At 39.9% G+C, this 22741-nt stretch overlaps 1 protein-coding gene across 6 annotated transcripts in view; it reads left to right on the forward strand.

Annotated features, from left to right (window-relative positions):
• TSPAN9 (tetraspanin 9) overlaps window positions 1-22741 on the forward strand; it is a 169854-nt gene that overhangs the window by 91687 nt on the left and 55426 nt on the right. Inside the window, exon 1 of one of the 6 annotated variants that reach the window (XM_064409908.1) lies at window positions 20768-20791. The exons of the other annotated variants lie outside the window; for them this stretch is intronic. Within the exon in view, the coding sequence (XP_064265978.1) occupies window positions 20783-20791 (9 nt within the window). The 5' untranslated portion in view covers window positions 20768-20782. Of the gene's footprint in view, window positions 1-20767; window positions 20792-22741 lie in introns of those variants that run through there. 6 annotated transcript variants of the gene reach the window in all.

Genomic DNA, 22741 nt, shown 5'->3' on the forward strand with positions numbered 1-22741 from the left:
ACAGCTCTGAGTGTTTCCCAATAGTGTATCTCTTCTGACATGTGTCCTAGTTTTAGACCTTTTCCAAGTTCATGAATGCATTTTCTTCAGAGGGCTGTATTAAAGCCCAGCAGTATTTCTTTCAGGATACTTAATCTTGCTTGTCCTCCCAGAACTATCTGAGATCAAGCATATTTCCACACAGTTCTGGAACGTCCGAGAATGCAGGTTTCTCACTTAAAAGCTTCTGCAGCTGTGTGTGAGCAGTAATAAATGGTTGACACAAGCCTCTGGGGACAGCTTTAAATGGGTGAACTGTTCCGTGCTCCAGCCGTCTTGGGGATGTTTCCCCCACTGGTTGGATGCTGTGCTATGAGCCTGACCCAATCCTTAGTGACAGCTTGTCGGGCTGATTAATGCAGACTCCAGAGAACAGCTCTTTGCTCTCTGATTGATTCATTTTACCAATAGAACTCACATTCCTGTAGTGTGAATAATAAACAAGTGATTTAATGAGTACTCCCCAACCTATTCCACTGACATACCCTGATTGAAGCAACACATGCATTTGGAAAGCTGAAATATTCCCTGTGTGTTACATACTGAAGATCCACTGAATTATGTACTTCTTCCATAAGTCCAAATTAGAAAGTTAAGGATTAATTTTCTTCTGTGCTGTGCCATTAGACACATTATCAGAAATGTCACTGATGTTTAAATTGTTACTTCCTTCTAATTTTTCTGGTTCTTAACCAGTGATTTTTTTTTTGCTCTGTGCGTCATACCATGAAATATGTTTCTCATGAAACTACTGTTTCTTTGCAGCATACCCCCATTTTTTTTTAATCTCAGAAGGTGACATGCAAGAAGTAGGATAAAATTTGTTCTTCCTCAAGGCTGTCCTTACTCCCTGCATCCGTGATGATGGTGTCCCATCTCATTCTATGGTTCTGTGTACAACTCTTTGTAGGAGTTGGCTCTCCCAGTTCCTGTATCTTGGGAAACTCTTGGGGGCACAAAGAAACAGCATTTCAGCTCTTCAGGAGGGCAGGGTAGTGGAGCCAGAGCAGTGGAAAGAAGGAAGAATTTCTTGTTTGGGTCTGGATAGTTTCCATTTCCTTATTATTCAGGAACTCTTACTACTGCAATTAGGAGATCCTGACTCTGGATCTACAAAGAGTTCTCCAACAAACATATTCAAGAGAGATGTGCATAAAGTGAATGTGAAAGGGGGGAAACAACAATACTATAATTTGCTCATTTGTGGGAATATAGACATAGCAGTATTTTTGTCTTCTAAAGCTTTGCTGTGTACTTCATAAAGAAGTATGAGGGAGAAATGGGAGGATGAAAGCATCCTTAATCTCTTCCCCTGTATCCCCACAGTCTCTTTCCTCCTTTCTTTCTTTTGCTGGGATCCATGGCACACAATTTGTTTCTGCCTGACGTTCAGTTGTACACCTTACTGATCTGTTCTCCATACCCAGCCTTGCTGGTATTAATGTCATACCTGCTCTTTTGGGGTTCAGAATTTGAGTAACTGAGTGGGGAAGCAAAGATCCTGATGAGGTTATGATCAGGTTTCTGAGGAATAACAGCTGCTGGCTTACTTGCTTTCTATACCAGCCTCCACCAGAGAAAGCTGAGAGGGTTCATTTGCACTTGTGTGAGGCACCGCTTTTATAAATCTGATAGCACTGTGCCTGCATGCACACAGTTTTCTGACATGACTACACATTTTTGAGTGGATGATTGAGAGATGTTTTTCTGTTTTCTGTTGAAAGAAGCTTGGCACCTTCTAAAGAAACTCTTTTCTGTCCTCAACTTACTGCTAAAAGGTTCTAGGAGCTGTAATTACAGTACTGCTTTAATGACAGTCTCTGGCCTAATTTTTTGCTTCATAGCAGCTTGGGGGAGAGAGGGAGGCTTCTTCCTTTATTGTTTCTGCCCTGTAGTGTCTCCTGCTTCTGTCTGTTCTTCTGAGACCGCAGCCTGATGTGACATTCATTTCAGCAGTGGTTCTTTTTGCTGCAGCATCAGTGCAGATTTATGTCTGGCCGTTGACGCAATATATTTTATGGGTAGTCAGCTCAAGGTTTTCTGTGTTATAGGATGTGTTGTGGGCAGATTTAGCAAAGAAAATGTTCAAACCCAATAGCATGAAAAGAAAAAACAGGCTTATTGAATTATGTCTGCCTAGGATTATATAGAGTGTATAGATTTAAGATCTGTCTTAGGGCTGAAATGAGCACTGCCATGCTGAAACAAAAGGCAGTGTAAAGATTCAGGAGCATATGATTGATAGGAAAAACCTTGGGAGCGTAAGAGTTTGCCACAGAGACATGAAAGTGTCATCAGTGTGCTGGATGGACCCTAAATTCTTTTCTCTCTGAAGGATTATTAATGTAGAAGTGATTAAGAAACCCTGATAGAGAGCATGACATTACATGGGATAGAGTTTGAGGTTGTTCTGATGATATGTCACAGCTCAGCTCCATGAGATGGAGCAGAGGCAGCCTTCTGCCTGGCACTCCAGGAAGGAGGAGGAAGAAGAGGTTAGAAATACTTTTGGTTCTCCAGGGTGAAACAGTGGGCATTGGAGAAAGACTGAGTACTCTTGGTCATGAACTGGAATTGGTTTTGAGTTCTTGACAATAGTCAAGCCCATTAAAAATGCCTTTTTAATAGACTATTCTTTTAATTTTGTAACACTTCTGCAAGCTCTTGGAAAATCAGGCCTTGGTCTACAGTCCTATCTGAAATAATTTTTTAGAAAATTATACCTGAGCCATCAGTTGCAAAAAACGAACAACAAAAGCGACAACCGAAAAACCTCACAATTTCAAGTGAAGTTGTAAACTTGAACATCATAATCAAAAATAGGATTTTTGTAAAGGTGTCATTACTGATTGGGCTTTGCTGCTGATGAAGGCAGCTGTCTGAGAGAAGAATATTGGTGGCCAGTTTTCAAACTCTAAAGTGCGTGGTACTCTGTTCAGTGACTGGCCAGATGCTGCTGCCTGAGGATTTGTTAACTTGCACTCAACAGCTTCTGACAGAATTGTTTGTGTCAGGAAAACTCCATTGTCTTTCCAGCTCCATGGACAGGAGTTGTCTTGCTTATCTATCTATCTATCTGTCTGTCTGTCTGTCTGTCTATCCTTAGAGATGTGTGCTGTGGAGGATGCTGTACCTGAGAGATTCCCCAAAAGGTGATAGATTACAGCTAAGCTTGTTCTGAGGGAGGTGCTGCAGATCAGACAGGTAAATGTGATTACAAGAGCTTCTACATTGCAACTTTGTAGGTGGCTTAAGCAAAGTATGATGGATCTCAGCTTGAATTTTCAGTTTAGCATTGCTGTGCCTGAGTAAGACAATGATGTTTCCATTTGCACACTCATAGGGCACATGCATTTTTTAGCATTTTTTACTGTTTTAGGTTTTTCTTCTTTCTGTTGTTTCTTGTTTCTGTGAATAGAGTTGTCTGTCACGAAGTAGGACACTTAAAGTGTCCTTTGCATTGAACTAAAACTGTTACCTTGATGTAGTTGCTGTTAAGTCACATGACTCCGGGTTATCTCGTTTAAAGTATTAATTAAGAAGAGAGTTTTAAAAGTTGTTTTCAAGGCCTAGTCACTCAAATATGGCAATGGAGATAGAAAATACATTTCAGCTGACAAATGACATGAGCTTTTATTTAACAGTTCTTATTCAAAAGTACTGTATTGGGAAGACCTGCTTAAATGAACCCATTCTTTTACCTTCAGAATAGTGTGGTTTTTTAAAAAAGATTCCTGCTCATTTTGGACTGATACACCCATGTGATCCCATGGCAGAAGCATAAAGAGCTCCGTTTATTCATGACTTTGTGGGGACTTTCCACGGTGAGTGCAAGCCAACAGCACAGGAACACTGCCGTAGCTACCACTGAACTGAAGCCTTGAGGCAATTTCTTTACAGAGCTTTCTTTTGATATATTTGCTCACAAAAAGATGCCTGGTGAAGCTGCCTTCCAAATAGGTTTGGTGTACACTGGCAGAGCATGAAAGTGTCTTATCTCTGCTGAAGATGAAAAACCTTGTAGTTTTTTGTTTTCCTAAGAAAAAACTGGGGGGCAAAAGTGAGAAGTACCGAATGACCTGGCAGATACCCTGTTTACTTTTTGGCTGTGTGCAGTTCACTTTTTACTGCTGCCTTTCATAAGCATAACTCAATAAATAAATCAAATCAAGACTCACGAGTGTTGCTGGCAGAATGGCAGCTTCAGACAAAATGTGTTAAATAAGCCCTTCTGTTGAGTCACAAGGTGCAGAAAGCATCCTCCTGCTTTCTAAACTCCTTCTCAAAGAGGAGTCTTAGTGCAGCTGGAATCAGTCTTGGCCCCAGACTCTGCCAGCAGTTTATCTCTAAAGGATTACATAGGTGTAATTGAACCTTTATAGAACTTTGTTCTGTAGGATTAAGGATGTAAACTTTAATCTCTCTCTCTCTATCTGTGTATCTGTCTAGATTTAAAATAAATCATTTATTTAAACTTACTATGATAATTATAATGATCAGACTAAAAGATCTTAATGGGGATAGGTAGCTATAACTATCTATCCCGATTAGATATATATAATAATATATAATAATATTATATACATTATATATATAATAATAGTGTACTATTATATAATAATAATGTACTATTTTTGGAGCAATATTAAAGCAACTATATTAAAGCTAGCAAAACCAATTATTAAGTAGAAATTGATGTTAGTCACGTGTGCTGATGACTGTGGGGAAATCTCTTTTGCTCAGCCTTGAGGAGTAACCTTGAGAAGCATCCCCACTCAAGGGAGGAATTTACACACACACACACACACATGGAGAAGGAGCGTTAGAACACTTTACATTTAAAAAGTGGGAATGGATTTTTATAGTATAAAGTGATTGACGCTCTGTGCTATGTCTCCAGGCCAGCTGTGCCAGCTCAGCATCTTTACTTAAGTTGTAAGTAGTATCACTTCTTGGGTCCTTTATCAGGTACTTTTCCTCAGAATGTTTAACTTTGGGATTGATGAGTCCAGCTGGTTTCAGTATTCTTGAACACTAGAACCAGCATGGCATCCCTTTCTCCTCAACACTGGTAGCTTTGCAAGTAAAAAAGTTCAAGCTGTTTTTCCCCCACTCTAGGCAGAGAATCTTGCTACAATGAGAAACCTAATACTTCCCTGTGCTCCTGACAGGGAAACTAAAAATTATACAGGACAAAGACAGGGTCAAGGGGTATTAAGACTAACCTTTCTTCTTCAAATTTCTAAGTCCTTTTTTAAGGATTACAAGGCACCTGAAGGTTTGACTGTCTTAACAGGGCCCTGCAGGAGGACATGCCAGACCTGAGATCAGCACTGTGTACTTCTCTTCTAGTCAGGCCCCCTGTCTGCTCTAGATCATCTCTCTGCTTTTTTCCCCTTGTTTATTTTTTCATGTAGTTGTAATGACCTCTGAAGTGGCAAGAAGATGAGATGACATTTTATTAGCTATGTGGTCCAAGGGCTGTATAAAAGGGATGCTTAATGAAGCCATTTGTTTCTTGTAGGTGTCCAGCTCTCCCAATGCTATGAGACATGCATTAAATTTCTCAGCAGTGGAATGCCACAGACTACATACTCATATTTAGGAGAGCTCTGGGGAAGGGGATTTCTATGAGTAATTCAGGAGAGTGAGGTGAGAGCTTCTTACAGCTCCCTGTACTTAGCTGCTGCATGAGGCTAAGCTGGGAATGGAGTCAGATAGTGCTGAACCATGAGTGTTACCTGTAGTCCCTATTTGGCTCAAAAGTTCTGTGATGGCCACCTGTGATGCACATATTCACAGGTATTGATTTTATTGACTGAGATAACTTGGAAAGCTTTTAACTTTTTGTCCTTTTAGTGCTTTTCCAGCTCAGAAGCAGATCTGCATGTTTCACAGAAACAGTGGTTTTGTTAAGTCAATGAGACCCTGCACAGTAGAGCCAAACTTGCCTGCGAAAAAGCTGCTATAAGTGAAAGTGTGACAGAAGAAAATAGCTCAGCTTGTGTCTAAAACCCAGGGCTGATACTTCAGGATTCAGAGTCAGCAGAAAATACACCATATAAAACTGTGTTTGAAAACTGCAAACCAAACATGACTGATGCAGAAAAAATTGAGATATAATGTAACACTGGACCTCCCTACTGCTTTTTGACATTGGCTTTTGGAAATGAGCCATGCTCAATGAAAAACACTGAGGAGCATGAGTGGTTTAAATTTTTGATGCTCAGGACAGAAAATCTATTTGCTTGAAATGGAAAATAGAGCTCCCTGTAAGAGGGATTGTATGTCATCATTGGCACATGAAATAATTTTGTCTTGATAATTATAATTTTCCATCTAGTAGTCAGATCTGGCACTAGAAAATACCTGCTTTTTACTGACTTGCAATCTGGTTTTTGCTAGACTCGTGGGAAGTTTGAAGTAAGTGAAAAATTGATAGAGGAGCTGCAGAGATTAAAAAATCGTATCTTAAACTCTGGTACATAGTATGTACCTGCCAGCCAATAAATTAGTCCTGGGAGGATGCTTTAACTTGCATTATCTGTCTGTCTCTGTAACTCTGCTATTCCTCCTGGGACCCTGCAAGTAACCTAGCATGGAGCACGGTGGGACTCACCTGTGCTGTTATATGCAGAAGTCTCAGGGATACCACTCAATAACAGAGGTTCTGCTTGATGAGATTCTGAATTAAAAAACAGTAAAAGGTGCTCCCAGCAGCTGAGTCTTTGTGATCTGAAGTGGGAAATGCTTCTCCATATATATTTACAGATGGTGAGTGTTGGAGAGTGATTTATGGAAGAACTAAGAATTGAACCTGAATCTGCAGAGGTTTGATTAAAGGTCCTGTCTGCAAGGCTGTTCTTCTTCCCCTTAGGATCTCTAGATGATGATGGTCTTTCTCAGGTGTTACAGATTTTTCGAATCAATAATTCTGCAGACACTGTCAGTAGTTCACAGGGTCTCCTTTCTGCATGACACTGAATCCAAAATGATCTGTAAAGTCAGTGGGAAGGTAATGACTCCTGAAATATATATGTCTGTGTTGGCTCTCTGGCTTTTCCAACTGGAGAGGAGGAGAGGAATTGCAGGAAGGGGGAAGCAGTAAATCTATGTCTCTATAGAAAACAGAGTTTGTGATTATTGTGGTCTGTAATTAGGGTAGCACAGTTGATTGTAAATGTTGATTTCACGTGAAATGAGAAAAGGACTTGAAAGGTGAAGGGAATATGAATTACACTTAGTGAATCCTTCCAGAAGACAGCTGAGCTGCACATGCTGATTACGAGGGTCTGTCTTGACCCTCAAACTTGGCGTTCTCAACCTTGGTGAATGGTGTCTTTGACTGTCTTTTAGGAATCTGTAATCCAACCCCTCCACTCAGCCCCAGTGTAGAAATTTACTGTATTTTTTATTCTCCTGGCTGCTGTTTATCATTAAACAAAACACATACTCATCAGAAAAAGTGAGCCAGAGCTGTCGTATTCTTGGAGGATTGCTAATGAGAATAGAGTTTTTAATTACAGTGGATCATTACCACATGTAAACTGACCATCTGTTAGAGGAGAGTACTTGTGAAGGATAGAAAAAGGACATCGTGTGTACCTTTCAGTGGGGATGTTGCTCACTGATAAAATATTAATAGATGTTAGCCAGGAGGGCTTTGGAAGTTTCATCCTCTTGCTCTTAGTAATTGAGTTATTCTTATGAAAGGAAGTTTCCCTCTGCATTCCTCCAAATGATGGGTACTGTCCAAGCTGACCCAAGTCCTCATGCAGAAGCTTGGCACTTTGTTTAGTTCATGCAGTTTTGTTGCTTTAATGACCATTTTGTTAGAGGTTCTTAGGCCGGGGTAGAGGATTTACCTTCTACTTTTATGCTCCATGGGCGTTTATGCAATTGGTATCATTGGAAGAAAATCTTGAGGAGCCACAAATTCTCAAAGCAAGTGCACTGAGTTTTGTGCAGTGAATTTCACACATGATGTAGCATGAGGCTGTCGTGTACACATGTGGCCTTCAAAATCGATGACAACTGCAAAAGTGAAGATTAATGCTCAGCAAGCATTTCATCTGGAAAGCAATCCAAAAAGGCAGATTGCCGTAATTTTAATAAAATATTTGTTAGCATTATCATTAGTGTTTTTGAGAAATAAAATTAAATTATTGAATTATTTTAATGATGCTTGCAAATAGCAACATCTGTGTGAAAATTCTGTGTGCAGTGGTGTACTCATTATCAGATGTTTCTCTAAGAGAAGTTAAACCGCTCTTTCTTGCACCGAAAGGAATGCAGGAGTGATGGAAGGTAAAACTTTGCTTCATCTGTTGCACTTCCTCAGTGAAGTAAAGGCATTCCTCTGAGAACATTAATTCTTCATGCCTGGCATGATGCTGCAGAGAAGCTCCTCTCTGCTTCACTAACTGTTGTTAATGGCCCCATCCAATTAACCTGTACCCATGGAAAAGTCCACAACCATTTCCTATCTTATCCTCCTCCACATTTTAAAGCCATGCATAAAGGTAAGTCATGCTAAGCTGTTCTGTATCCTGGTTGATTTGTCTATTTTTTTGCTTTTCAATGCAATTTTTTTGTTGAATTGGGAGCTAAGGTATTGTAAATTGATTATGTAAACTGGTTTTGATCAGATGAATGATATGGTAGGAATCTGTCATATTTCTCTTTGCTGAATATCTTTGGTCACAGTCTTTGCTAATGGAAAGTGGAACTGTTGTACCAACAGTTCTAATTGGAACTGTTGTACCAACACCTTTCTTGATCTGTTTAGAGCCCGTACCTGTTGATGCTTAAGAAAATGGAAAGGAACTCCTATGCACCAAAGCAATAGTGTTGTACTGTGGGGGAAAGCTTCCTTTCCCCTGACCTCAGTACTCACTTAAGCAAGAGATTTGATTGCCCATGTCTTAGGATGCAGAACAGCACATCAATAAAATTCACACTGTTTTTCTGTGTTTCTGCATATTATCCTATCTGATCTAGAGGAAAAGCAAGGCTTTTTAATTTCCAGTTTGCATATTCTGCTTGGTCCTCTAATTGCCAAAAGTAATATTAAATACTCTAGGGAGAAGGTAATTTATCAGGAAGAGGAGTTTTGGGACTACCGAAGAATTAGGTTATCTTTACATTATGAAATCACAGTGTCAGAATTAGGTCACTATTTCCTTTAATGTCTCTGTGTAACTGGCTGAAAAATCTACAGAAAATCTAAGATAGCTAAGGGTGTGTTATTTATGAGACAGGGAAGAGCACTTGGTTTTCGGGGTTGATACTGGTCCAGTGCACTACTAAGGGATGGACTGATGCTGCAAATCACTCAGGTGTATCAGTAAAGACGTTTTTCTCAAATCTGCATAAAAATTACGCCTCAAATAGTGTTTGGGGGCCATCTAGCAGAAGATGGTTTTATTTCCTTTGGATGAGAGGTGAAACAGCCTTCCTGGCCACTTTTCAGAAGTGTTGGAGTGCTAATCCTGGCCTCCTAGCCAAGACCAGCTCGGGTAATTATGTTGTGCCTTCTTAAATTCCACATCGTGTCCAAGTGGGCAGACTGTTCTCCAATCCATGTCTCAAACATGGTGTCACAGTTAGGTGCTTTCCCTGCTGTAACTTGTGCTGATAATGTGGATCTCACCCAAAGCTATGGCTCTTGCTCTTGCTACCATTTTTACAGTCCTCTTATTATTGTGCTGAGGTTTGTAGGAGGAGATGATACCTTTATCTGAGCAAGTAACACAGCTAGAGAAAGAAAGCCTTAATGTAAGTGTCAGTAGGAATGTCTAGAGACTTCTAGAGATCTGGGGCCTAGTTGTTCATGGTTTTGTGTAGATGAAGAGTTAAAGGCAGGGTCTGTTTTGGGAGTTTATACACATGGAAGATGGGACAGGTAAAGGGATAAAAACATGCAAGCAGAGTGATTGATGAGGTGACATTTGCTGGTGAAACATGAGTGGAATTCATTCTGGAGGTGGTGAGTTAATTCACGAGGTATGGGAAAGGAAAAGAAATGTAGAAGAGGTGGGACCTCATGATCTTCTAGGCCAAAGAAGATGGCAAAGCTGGTAGAGCAAAACTGAAATTGGCAGGTTGGCCAAGCTGGTGGTGGAGTGGGTGGCTGACTGAAACAATGGACACAGACAAAACTCTCTGTGATCATCACTACCATTTTGCCTATTGTGGAACAAACTGGGATTCATGATCTTTGCTTGGTCTCTGGGTCAGAGTTCCTGGTGTCCAGTTCTGCATGGCTTGGAGTGAGCATGGAATGGTGTCAATTGTTACAGAAGGGGGAATAGTACTTTGTTTGAGAGTTTAAGATTCTTTGATGAGTACAGGTAGTCCCTCATCTTGACCTCTTCTTTAATTTCCCACTGGACACTGTGTGAATCCATGGGGTGGAATGGTGCTTATGTCACTGGTGGTTGCTGTGCTCACTTCAGCTACCCAGTTCTACTGAAAGTGCTACAGAGCGTTTTAGGCAGCTTAGATGGGACAGCTTGTTCTCCATATCTGAAAGCAAATAAAAGAGGGCTGCTAGCTTCAGATTAGTGTTTAGAAGAATATCATCTGATTGAAAAAGTCCCAAGAAAACCCTGGACTGTTCTTTAAACCATCTGGCTCTCAAATGGCTCTCTTCCAGCTACTGTGGAGATCTCACTATTTGTTTGTGATGTTGGGGAACACTTGCCATAAACACATCTGCTATTTATGTTAGTGTCCTAGGGTATAGTTACTTTTTACTCTGCTAGTTTATGTAAACTGCAAAAGTGGATTTTTCATTCAGTCGTTCCCTGCATAACTTGATGATTGCTTGTCTTTGAGCAACAAAATATAAAAAGCAAAGTGTTTTGTCATTTGGTGCAAACTACAGAAACTGCCCTGCACATGGCCCAGTAGTGAGGGGCATGTAAGATCTCTCCCCCACTGGCTTCTCATGGCCCCCATACCTAATGTGAGTACAAGTGGCATTTAAAATAGCCTAGCCTCAGGAACAGAATAATTCTTTACTCATTGAAGTACTTGTTCTGAGTTAGGAGAACTCAGCACAATTTTCTTAGTGTTTTTTTTTTTCTTCTCAAAACCCAGAATACTGATAAAATGCACAGATCTACCTTTGCTTTTTGACTGCTGAGTGGAAGTAAGTTTTATGATTTATTTAACTATGTGCTTGCAGAAATTAACCATCGTAGCAGATGATGGGTTTATTTCCTTTATGTAAGAGGCAAACCAGCATATTTTCACTGCTTCAGCTACCTAGCCTCTGATTTTTTATTTTTTTTATGATTCTTGTCTTCAGTTCTGAATCCTTAGTTATTCCATTACTGAGCAGCTGAACATGACCACCCAAGAGAACAACTCTCCACTTTTTTGTGTTCTGGAAATGTTAGGTTTTAAACTTTTAGAAGAATGTCTTGTATTGTAATGCTTACAATGCTCAGTGAGCAGAGATGCAGGGGAGGGAGAAAGAGGGGGAGAGATGAGTCCTTACAAGCAAAGGACTTTGGTTGGTAGGTGTTTGAGCCTACTCGTAGTCTTCTGACAAAATTAAACAATGGAAAGTCTCTCAAAATTATGAAAAAAATAAATTTCTATTAAACCCTTGAAATAATGAATTGTCATTTTGTGCTGTTTGTTTCAACAGCATTCCTGTTTTGGTGTCGTGCTTTCTTAGTCTGAAATAAATTCCTTCTCTATGTGTAGTACCTCTTTTTTTAAGTGTGTGCTAGCACTGCATGGGTAGATAAGAGACATCTCTTGATGTTATCTTCCTTGACTAGATTTAAGCTCCATTTGAAACCAGTAATGGGATGATTTTACTAGAAAACAATAAGACATCAATGTAGGAGTTAGAAAGATTTCAATATTGCCAAATGTTGTGACCTTAATTCTCCAGTTACCTTAAGGTCTTGAGAATAATGTGATTATTAAAATACTAGCTGAAAAGAAAGCAAACCAATAAGCTAGGCAGAGCATTAGCCCTGGCAGAAAAGCTTGAGAACAGGGTGTAATGGAAGACAAAAAAAAAATCCAGAGTATATTAGTTAATACTAAATATCATTTTGGGATTTTTGCTTGTGGGATTTTTAGTTTGTTTGTGGGGTTTTTTAGTGTGTTCAGTTGATTTTTACGTTCTTCAATATGAATTTTAGAGCCACCTGACTGTTAATTTTTACTGTAAACAAAGGTGTAAAGAGTAAAAGCTGAGTCCATTTGGAAAGCATGTAGTTGGGCCATTTTAGTAACAGGTTGGAGGTGAAAGAGACTTCTGTTATAGTAACAACTGGAAGACTTCTAAGAATAAGTGCCTCCATTGACTGATTGTGCTCAGCTCCTTGTATGTTCAGAGGGAGATGAGCGATGACTCAGCACTTCCCTGTCTTCTATTCCAATCCATCCATTTATCGAGAGAGCTGGAAGGGACGTTCAGAGTGAGGGAAGTATACAAAAAAGAGAATTAAGAACCCTCGGGGTCAATAACATCGTTCCTTCTTGTAATGGCAAGGAACAAGTTTTAGCAGTGAAGGAGAGAGCAAGGCAATGTACTTAAAAGCAGATTTTATCGAGGAACTGCAGCAATCTCTTGGAATGCTTCCCAATTATTATTCGTTGTTCTGTGAAATGAGATCCTGTTTCATGTGGAGGTTTTGGGGGCAAGAGTTCTGCTTCCTCGTGAATTAGAGCAGTGCTTTGCCCATCGTGGGTGCCGTTGCATACAAACAAACAGTAATGCCAGTCAAATAAAACTTGTTCTTTCCTTTTCCCCACACAGCAAAATTTCTTACACAAGCTTACAAGAGCCTGGGTTTGATTTTTAAACAGACCATCACCTGTGCTCTATTACTTTTGAAAGCTGTTTCCCAAAAGGAGCATATGCTTAGTCAGCACCTTTCATGCTGACTAGAAGAATGCCAGGGAAAAAGAGATGTACAGAAAATACCAGAGATGTATAGAGTGGATAATGTGTATAGATAGATATATAGAGATTAGAGATGTATAAAATGGAGAATGCCAGGTGCGGTGCTTGTCTGTTGTCCACGTTAGCAGCATCTTGAAGTGAAAATATCTAAACAGAGATTGAATTTTAAATACATTTCTGAATATGCTCAGCTGTATCATAAGCTCCTTTCACTGCTGTCTCTGACTGTGTGCACCTTTGACTATATCCAAATTAACGGGGAGATAAAATTTATTGCAAGCCAGAGCTGTTCATTGTATACTTTGCTAAATAAGATGTGTTACTGCTCTCTCTGGAACACTTTCTGTTATTAGGAAAGAACTCAGTTGCCCAGTATCTAAAACGTATGCTTTAGGACAGCTACTCCATAGCTCTGAAATTCTTTGAATTAAATCCAGCCAGTGCCTGGATTTAATCATGCAGCCTGAAGCTGGCTGATCTAGTCCATGCCTGCAAAAGGGAGTAAGATGGTGTATTTGGGGTGCTGCTGAATCTGACATCTGGAAGTTAGGAGGTCCATAAACAGGCAAAGCCAAGCCCACTGTGTGCTAGAGAAGTGGGCTCTGGAATGCTGCTCTTCTCTTGTTTTCTGCTCTGTCTACAGTGCTCTGATAAAGTCAGATACTACAATTTTGCTGCTTGTAGGGTTGTGACACATGTGACTGGTGATTCTGTAGCAAGGGGTCTTTCAAAGATGGTAGTGAAGCACATGAGAAATGAACTTTTCCCCTAGGTGTTGTAGAAATGGATTCTTATGGAATTTGCTCTCATTCATACTTATTTAGGCCTGCTGTGATGTATACCCAGAGAAGGGGTTTCTAATCAGAGGGTTTGTAATAACCATTGTGTAACCCCTACTGTGCATGATGTGTGCACAAAGAGAAGTCAAAGTCATGGAAGTTGGAAGCATGGTGTCCCTTAGCTAGCATTTCACAGAGCTAAAGTAATACTTCCTGGTATTTAAACAACTTGAGAGGAGGATGAACTTTTATACAATTTCAGAAAGAGCTGAAGTAAGAACTGACTTGAAACAGCCTTTCATCTGTCTCAAGTGCTGTGTCTTAAGAGTTTGGAAAACATTTGAGTAAGACAGTGTTGCTGGGGGAATGGGCTGAGCTAATTTTTTTACCTTGTTGAAATGGCAGTTTCTTTCTGTTCCCTCTGTGCTGAAGCTTTTATAGTCAGTGAAGAGTTAACTGTCTGCTATCCTTAGTGCAAGCAGGTATCCTTTAGCTGCAGCAGAAAGGAATTTAGGTTCTATTAAGCAAGCTTTCTACACCTGTACATCTCATCCTCGTGGTGTTCCAGAGAGAACTGGTAGAGGTGATATTGTTCATCCCCTAAATGTTGCTGATTAGATGTTAGAAAAGCTGCCAGTTTCTATGAGCAGCATGGGGACTGAGATGGGCCAACAGGTCCTTTCCTGTCAACTGGGAATTTTTTCAGTGTGTTTCAACTGTTGACATAGATAAAGTAGGATATCCCTTGACCAGCCTGTCATCCCTGGAGCCATCTGGCTCCTTCCCATTCCTGCATGCTAACTTTTACAGTTCAGATGCTGAAGGACTGGATGATGCCTTGCTTTAATGTCAGCACACACTAAAAGAGTAAAGCAAAATGCATTTATTAATTGACTTTCCTAAAACCCTCATTTGAACTTAGACGAAACTTGCCTCCCCAAGTTATTACTGGATTTCTGGTATCCTGTTAATAAATTTTTCTTTCAAAGGGAGATTAGTAGTGATATATGAGCAAGGTAGTGGAATGGAAGGAACTCAGGTATTCTGAACGGAAGTATTGTACAGCACATTGCCAGTGAACCTGTAACAGCTGCATGGCTTAGTGAAGGGTTTGGGAGTATTTTTGTTTTTAATGCCTCGGTTGCCAGTGAGCTTGCCGCTTCGCATCAAACATTTTAGAAGCTAGTCAAAAGCTTCCTACCTGGAGCCAGTAATTTAATTAGATTGGGAAAAAAGAAAAAAAAAGAGAGACTAGCATTACAAAAAGGCATACAACAATTCTTGATAGTGATTGCTAACTCTGTGTTTGGGTATGCACACATGTGTGTGTGGGTTTACAGAACAACAACAACAAAAAAAGATAGGGAAGAATTGCTCTGCTGTTATGCAAGCTTCCCAACTAACTCCTGCTTTGGCTTCCCTGTGCCTCTTTCTGACAGCTTTATTACTTCAGTGAGGTTCATAGAACCCGGTAAAACTCCCTGTTCTAGTGGTCATTATAGGTGAAGGCAAAGAAAACATCCCTTGCACCATAAAGACTGCAGTTAAGAAATTTGATTAAATGGAAATTAAGAGAAAGTAGCAGGTGCACTGGTTTGTGTTAAGTTCTCAGTGCTTTAAGTCTTGGTTGTTGACAGTCAAGTTAACTGGGGGCAATTGGCTACTGTTTTTCAGAGAGCTTTTAAAAGAAGGTTTCTATGCAAAAATTTATTTGCAATTTTAAATGTTGAATTGATGTCACATAGTGTGTGTGACAAAAGAAAACAAATGGTGTTTGGAAGATTATGGTGTCAGGGAAAATTTAGGTGAACTACATGTTGAAAATGATAAAGGCATTTTTACAGTTAAGGAAAAGAGGTGGTGAATTTTGAAGGGATGTGTTGCCTGCTGAAAGTGTGGAAAGATGTGGAGGCACCTTTTATAATAAATATGCCACTACATGGCTGCTAAGCTGCAGTGGCATTGCCTCTCCCTGGCACAATTCTTTACAAAAAATCATAGAATCCATCATCCAGTACTGAGGGGTAGACAATGTCCTTGCTTTTATGTTGAGTTGTTTCATTTGTCTGTGTTGACACATCAATTACTTCTACATTTAGAGTTGGGATCTAATTAATTGGAAAATTAAGTGCCTTGCAGTCATTGCCTGGTTAGAGTGCAGCAACAGCTTCTTTCTCTGGTACTGACCCTCAGAAGAAATGCGTTTTCCCCCCTCCCTTCTTTCCTTTTTTTCTTTCTTTTCTTTCTTCCCTGTGAGGAGGGCTTTGTCTGAGTGGCTGCATTTGCCCCCACCCATGGCTGTGTGTTAGCCACACATTTGAGAGCCGCAGAGGCACATTTGAGATATTCTAACATCTATGGAGTCAGATCCAGTGCAGTGCTGGGGTTCTCTTCAGCTGTGTACATCAAAGACAAGAGAATTTTTGACACCTCTGTTATGGATAAGGCAAAAATCAGGAAGCTAGCACATCTCTTGGAACCATAGTGTCATTTTGGAAGGTGGCAGATTTAAAAATAAGCCTTTCATTTTGTGTGGGACACATTTGTTCAGGTGTGGATGACAAGGTGTCAGAACATAATTTTAATTGGAATCTTTTTCTGACTTCATTGCCTGTTTCTTAGATGTTGCTATTGTATGCATCACAGGCTTAACCTTAAAATATCTCTAGTCTTCTGAGTAAGAAACTTCTGTGTATAATGAATTTGTCTAGTTTCATTGCCCTGACAGTGCACGGGAGGCTTCATCTGTGCTGTTATGAAGTGTTTTGCTACATTACACAGAGATATTGATCTAATCAAGTCTTATATCAAGTAATTATCACTTGCTCATTCAACATTCTGCTCTTCTGGCATTCTTTCATGGCACAATGTTTAGGTATTCTGACACCATTTCCACTGTAAGGCTGCATGTGAAAGGCTTGTAATGTCAAACAAATGGCTTTCCTGTGACTGCACTTCTTAACCTTGCAGAAGGAAGAACCTGCAAGTCATCATCAGCTCTGTGTGTATGGACTTACAGGGAGGAACACAGCAATAAAGGCACTGTCATTCAGCAATTCTCTTCCTCTGCCGTGTGTATGACATAAAGCACAAAGCAGTGGGTGCCGAAGTCCACAGATTTAATGTATAGAAATCTAAAGACAGATCTCAATACTTGTTCTCTGTTAATTTGCTCATGTTTGGCTTAAACAGTGACTTTAACAGTTTGATTTACAGTGCTGATGTTTTGCTTACAAATTGGAGACGTTACTGCGCTAAGTCTGTGTTTAAAATCAATGCAGAGTAATTGCAGTGTTCTCATAGTTTAAAGACATTAACAAGAGAAATGTGCTACAGCAGCAATACTTGGCACAAACACAAGCTATTACAGCTAAATTCCATGTCCATTTCCAAGGTAATTTGAACAAAACTTTACAGTATAGTTTGTAGTTGGCTCCTGTGGAAAAAGGGATGAAAAACATCAGGCTGAGCTATCTTGATTAACAATATTGCAACAGCATCCTGCTTATGACCCATATGCTGTTTATCTGTCCTCCAGATGCTGTTCTTCAGATGTCTGTCTCCAAGGATCTGCTGCCTCTTTTATTTTAAAGAATAAGTATTGGGTCATGTTGAGAATCCTTAGGATGTAATGTTTTGTATTCTGTGATAACTTTAACATTTGGTCCCATCTTCATTGAATTTGCCATTTTAGCAACTGTACTGTGGAGAAATACGATCACTTGTATTTGGTATATGTGCATCAACGTATTCCCAAGCTCTCCCTACAACTGGCACATTGCCTGCTAGCAAAGCAAGTCGCTCAGTCTAATGGAGAGTTTTTGACTAAAGGGTTTTTTGTCTAGTTTGCAAATTGGAGGAAGTTTGTGGTACGAGCAGTAGGAATATGCAGTCATGCGTAATTTTCTCCAAAGGTGTTTGTGGGGGTTTTTTTCATAGACTAACAAACAATGGTAACTGCAAATCTGCAGAAATAGTGGAAGCCGCAGAAATGGCGGCTGGAGTGGCTGCTGGGGGTCTGGAGATTGCTTCTGAGTTGTCCTGTTGCATTTTACCTGGCAAGGCTTAAAATTGGCTGAGACCCTCTGAGTATTTATATTCCTGACAGGAAAGAAGCAAGTGGAATTTCATGCATAATGTCCTGCTGGATATCAATTAAAGGTATAAGAAATGTGCACAAGTGTTGTCATGAGAGCACTGAACTAGCCAGTAGTTTAGACAAAAGGATGTATGTTCTTCAGCTGAAGTCATAGTATGGCCTGATGTTCTCTGACGCATAACAGACTAATAGAGACAGCTGTCACAAAGCATTTAATTTCAGGTTCGGCCTCATTCCAAAATCAATTTGCCCAGCTATGTTGCTAAACACACCTTCACTTTGCAAAAACATAAAAGATGGAAGTTACTTTATAGCTGCAAGAGGTGATTGCTCAGTTTGGCTGTACAGATGTGCAGGCGTGTTTGTGTGTTATGGCTTCAGTGTTAGATTCAAGTTTTGCTGTTGCAAAGAACTTAAATTATTTTGTTATAAAGGAATTTTCTTTCTAGATGAATAGGAAGGTAATAATATGAGTGCCAAACATAAACTTAGAGCTAAGTGAATATGTCAGTATTTTCCTTCTTTTTTTCAATGTGAGAATTTATTTCTCTCTTTGGTCTCATTCAGTTGCAGGGAAAACACTTTGATTACTACTCTTAGTACTGATGAATGTCAAGAACTGTAAAAATGCCAGTAATGTTTTGCATTAGCACTTGAGGAAAAATAAGAGGTTTCTGTCTTGATCTTAGAAAAAAATTATTATTGTTATTGTACTCTTCATTATACCCTTGCTAGTTTTCTTGCAGCACTGTTTCTTGGTTCTGATGTCTTTTCTAGGGCTGAAAATGTGCTTGGAAGTTCAGGTGATGGCATCTTCATACACACATTAATAACTTTTTACTATCATTTTGCACTTCCATAGTACCTTTCGTCATGGTACTGTGACATGTTTACTGTAAGAATATTTGGAATGAATGGCTTCCCCTGCCAGAGAATTACAAACACTGTACAAGTAAGAAAGATGGGAAACATAATTGAAATTATGTGGCCAGGGTCAAGTTGCTGGCCATTGAATATCAGCACCAGAGCTGGGTACAAGTGTTGTAGACTTGAGAGTTAAAGCCAGAAGCTGAGGGTGGAAGTATTGACTTGAAGCTAACTTAGTTTATTATCCTGTTGAAGTTTTACATTTAATATATTTTACTCTTGGGAAAACTGAAGGGCTTTAATAAAGAAATGCAGTGAGCCTGTCATTGTGGAAGAGAAAGATAAAGGATATAAACAAGTTCATGGGAGTATGTATTGTGTGCAGCCACCTTTGTGCAGGAAGGGACTGTAACACTTTACATCTACATCAAAAGTATGGCATCATTCTGTTTTGCAGCCTTTTGAGGCTTGGTGGAGAGTACTAATAAAATGGTAGTAGGGTTCCACTAGGGCATCAAAAAGATGTGTGGATTACTACAAGAAATTAAAGGAACATTCCTTAGTTAAAGGGTGCATGCAGGGGAAAGAAAGCACTTTTATCTTTTATGTGAGTTCATGTATGTGAGAAAGGAGGCAAAAAAACAGGGATGCAAAGACAGGTCACAGTGGTGCCATCACTCTTGTAGTACAAAATTCCTGAACATTGAAAAAACCTGTAATGTTTTCTGCTTGTGAATGTTTCTCCACAGCTGATGATGGAAAGACAGGAATGGGTCTAGGGTGCTCAGTTCTCCAGAGTGATGCAGTGAGTGGTTCATCTGTTGGAGGGACAGGGTCTGAAGATGATATTGAATTGATAAATAAGGGTGAAAACTCTTATCCTAACCACATAGAAAAGTGTCAGGGGATGAGAAAAGAAGATCCTTTCTGTCTGGCGTCTGTTCTAGATGCTTACCAGAGGGGAAGATGAGGGTGAAGAGTTGCTAGAAGAAGTAGATGGTTGGAATAAGTGATGTGGGGACTCTTGGGGTGCTTAAGTCTTCCAGAGACCTTTTGTGGGAAAATATGTACTGAAGCAAATTTATAGAATTTTAATGAGAAACAGTTTCTTATCACACCAGATTGTGGAATCTTATATCACACCATGGTGGACTGCGCTGGTCTGGCCATCTGTGTTGAAGTTGGCCATGGTGGAGGCTCAACTGGGTGACCCTAAAGGGAGGCTGTTTGCTGCAGGATTTGATGCTGGGAATCAGCAGATGCTGCTCTGTTCCCATTCAGAAATAGTTAAATATGCTATACTTCGGTAAGATACAATATTCCAATGGGAAGATTGCTGGGATGATGTGTTGGTTTTCCTTACAGCTGCCATACTTTCAAGCTGAATTATTTTTGCCATCTCTGTAAGATAAAGTCCTTTGTTGACCTGTCTAGTTTTCATTCAGGGGGTTTATGTATGTCCTTTTAAGCGTTCTCTGGCACAGGAAAGACCCGGAGAAGTACCATGTTCTAATCTCAGAGCTCCCACTAGTTTCATGTGCTGTCTCAATGACAGATGTTGGAATTGTGGTGCTGATTTATGGGCTATTAGGAAGGGTTGGCTGGGTGGCTTTAATGGCTGGTTACAATACTGCCAAGGGTATGAGAGGATCACACACTGACTCTGTTGTGGTACAGCTCCTGCATAAGCTGATTTCTCTTTGGTGTGAAATGGAGGTGTCCTGATGATTTTTTGCCATTATGAATTAGAATTTTTTTTCAAGATATTCTGTGTGATGGGGAAAGACAGAGACAAAATGCTACTGCTTGAATCTGTGTCCTCCCCAGGACAGCCTGAGCTATATCATCCCCAACCTGTGCTGCTTCAAACCCATTAAGTGTGCCTCTGATCATTAATGAGCTGCTTTCAGGGAAGCAGTGCACCTGAGAAGTGCTGCTCGCAGCTAGCTGACATGTGTATTGTTGGGAGCTCACAGATTATTAAATGACTTTCTTATTTCTTCATCCTCCAAGTTGTAGGGACGTCTGTGCTGTTTCTACAGTCCGTCTGATGACAGATTTGGAATGGACAGGGTGAGCCCACTTTTTTCTGTCTTGATGATGTGGTAAGAGCCCAGGACAGAAGAAGGCCAATAGACTTGTTCAGGCAGGCAACATGGGATGTGTTACAGTGCACAAAGGCTTGATCAGCACACATTCATAGACCTGCCCTCCACGTGTGTAAGCCATAAAACACTCTGGTAGATTGGATCAAACTAATTGTCTTTTGTACCAAGCAGAAAAAATATTTAAAAAAAGCTTTCATACTCTCTAGGAAAATGCCAGGCATCTAGGTCTGTATAGAAGTATGGACATTGTTGTTCAGAAATGATCACGTGCTCCTTGTGAGTAGACAGCATTACAGAATAAGCAAATTACTCCCATAGGTCCTAGAATTCCTGCTTTGAGGAAGCTCCTTTCTGAGCCTAGATCTGTGCTTCTGTCTGCTTTGATTTTATAGTCAATTCCCACCTCTAAGCTTCCTGGTAGTTTCGCAGTGCTAGGAGCATTACAAACCCATGAAGTCTGTGTTTTGTGCTTCCAAAGAGATGCCCATCAAAACCAAGCTACAAATACTCTTAATTTACCAATGTCATTCCTGGGGTTATCAGGCTGTTTATGGTGGGGGAATTGGGTTTTTTCCTAGGGGTCTAGGATGAAAAACAAGAAAGGATTAGCATTATGATACTGTGAAGGTCAGACGCTAAAAGCAAATTGTTTTGTAGGAAAATATATTCCTTTTATTATAATTTATTTCCCACCTCTCAAACAAATAAACAAACAAACCCAAAAAAGAAAAAAAAAAGGATGATTTTAGGTGTACAACTGCTTTGTTAGCTTTGAATTCCTGTCATCCTTTTGTTTCTTCAAATTATCTGCATAGATTTTGCTAGGAAGCAGCTAGGTTTGACGTACACCCAGCCTGGATTTAAAGCTGATGAAAATTGATCATTTAGGGCAAGGACTCTTAACAAACTCCTGAATTGTAGACTGATGTTGTCTTTGCTCCTAAATGCTATAAACCCAGTATGAGCTGCTGAAGAATTATTTCTGCATGATGAAAATAGCCTCTGTTACTCATCTCTCACAGCTACCACTAGATGCAGTAGGGATTGGTAGGATAATAATCATATAAGCATTTCATCGTGAATATTGGGGATAAATGCACACTAAGGTATTTGCAGTTGCATGACACAGAAAATCTCAGCGTTCTTAACATTTTGTGTTTATTTCAGTCAGATGGAATAATTTTGTCTAAAGCTTCAGACACAAAAGGCCCTGCTACTGTTTCTTTTTGACTTTTGCTCAGCCAAAACACCATGAGAGGAAGGACAAGCATGAGAGGAGTCACCGCCAGTCTGTGATTTTGGGAGACTTCTGGTCTGATTATTGTTGTTTCATAGGCTTTCAATGGTCGTTTCAGACTGACCTTCAGCAATGTACTCTGTTCCTTTGTATATCTGTCCTTCATCTCTCACTGGAGATAATGGTGCTTCTTTTGCAAGGGTATTTCCTGGGAAAATTCATTGCTACCTGTGAAATGCCTTAGTAACACAGTGAGAGAGCCATATAAGTATCTAGATTGATAAATAAATGCAAATTACACTACCTACAGATGAGGTTACCTGGGTACTCACAACAGATGTCTCATTGTAACATCTTTTCAAAGTCTCAGTATGGACTTGTGTCATTGGTAAGTCAGCTATAAGGTACAGGGTGTTACGTGCTCTTCTAATATTATTCTAAGTATCTAGTATTTTAATTTCTGTGATGGTAGGAATTTATGGCATAGGGAGGGAAAGCAAAGGGGTTGGACAACAGTCATAAATTTTTTCTTACAGGGTAAGAATACTGCGTATTTACCCCTGGGAACAGGGGGAGGAAGCAAAAGAACAACTCTGTCTTACTGGCTCTTGGACAATAAATAGAGTTGCAGGATGGAGAATTCAATTCACTTGAATTCCAAATGCTTTGAATATGTAT

This window comes from Passer domesticus, chromosome 2 (genome assembly GCF_036417665.1).
Source record: "Passer domesticus isolate bPasDom1 chromosome 2, bPasDom1.hap1, whole genome shotgun sequence".
NCBI lineage: Eukaryota > Metazoa > Chordata > Aves > Passeriformes > Passeridae > Passer > Passer domesticus.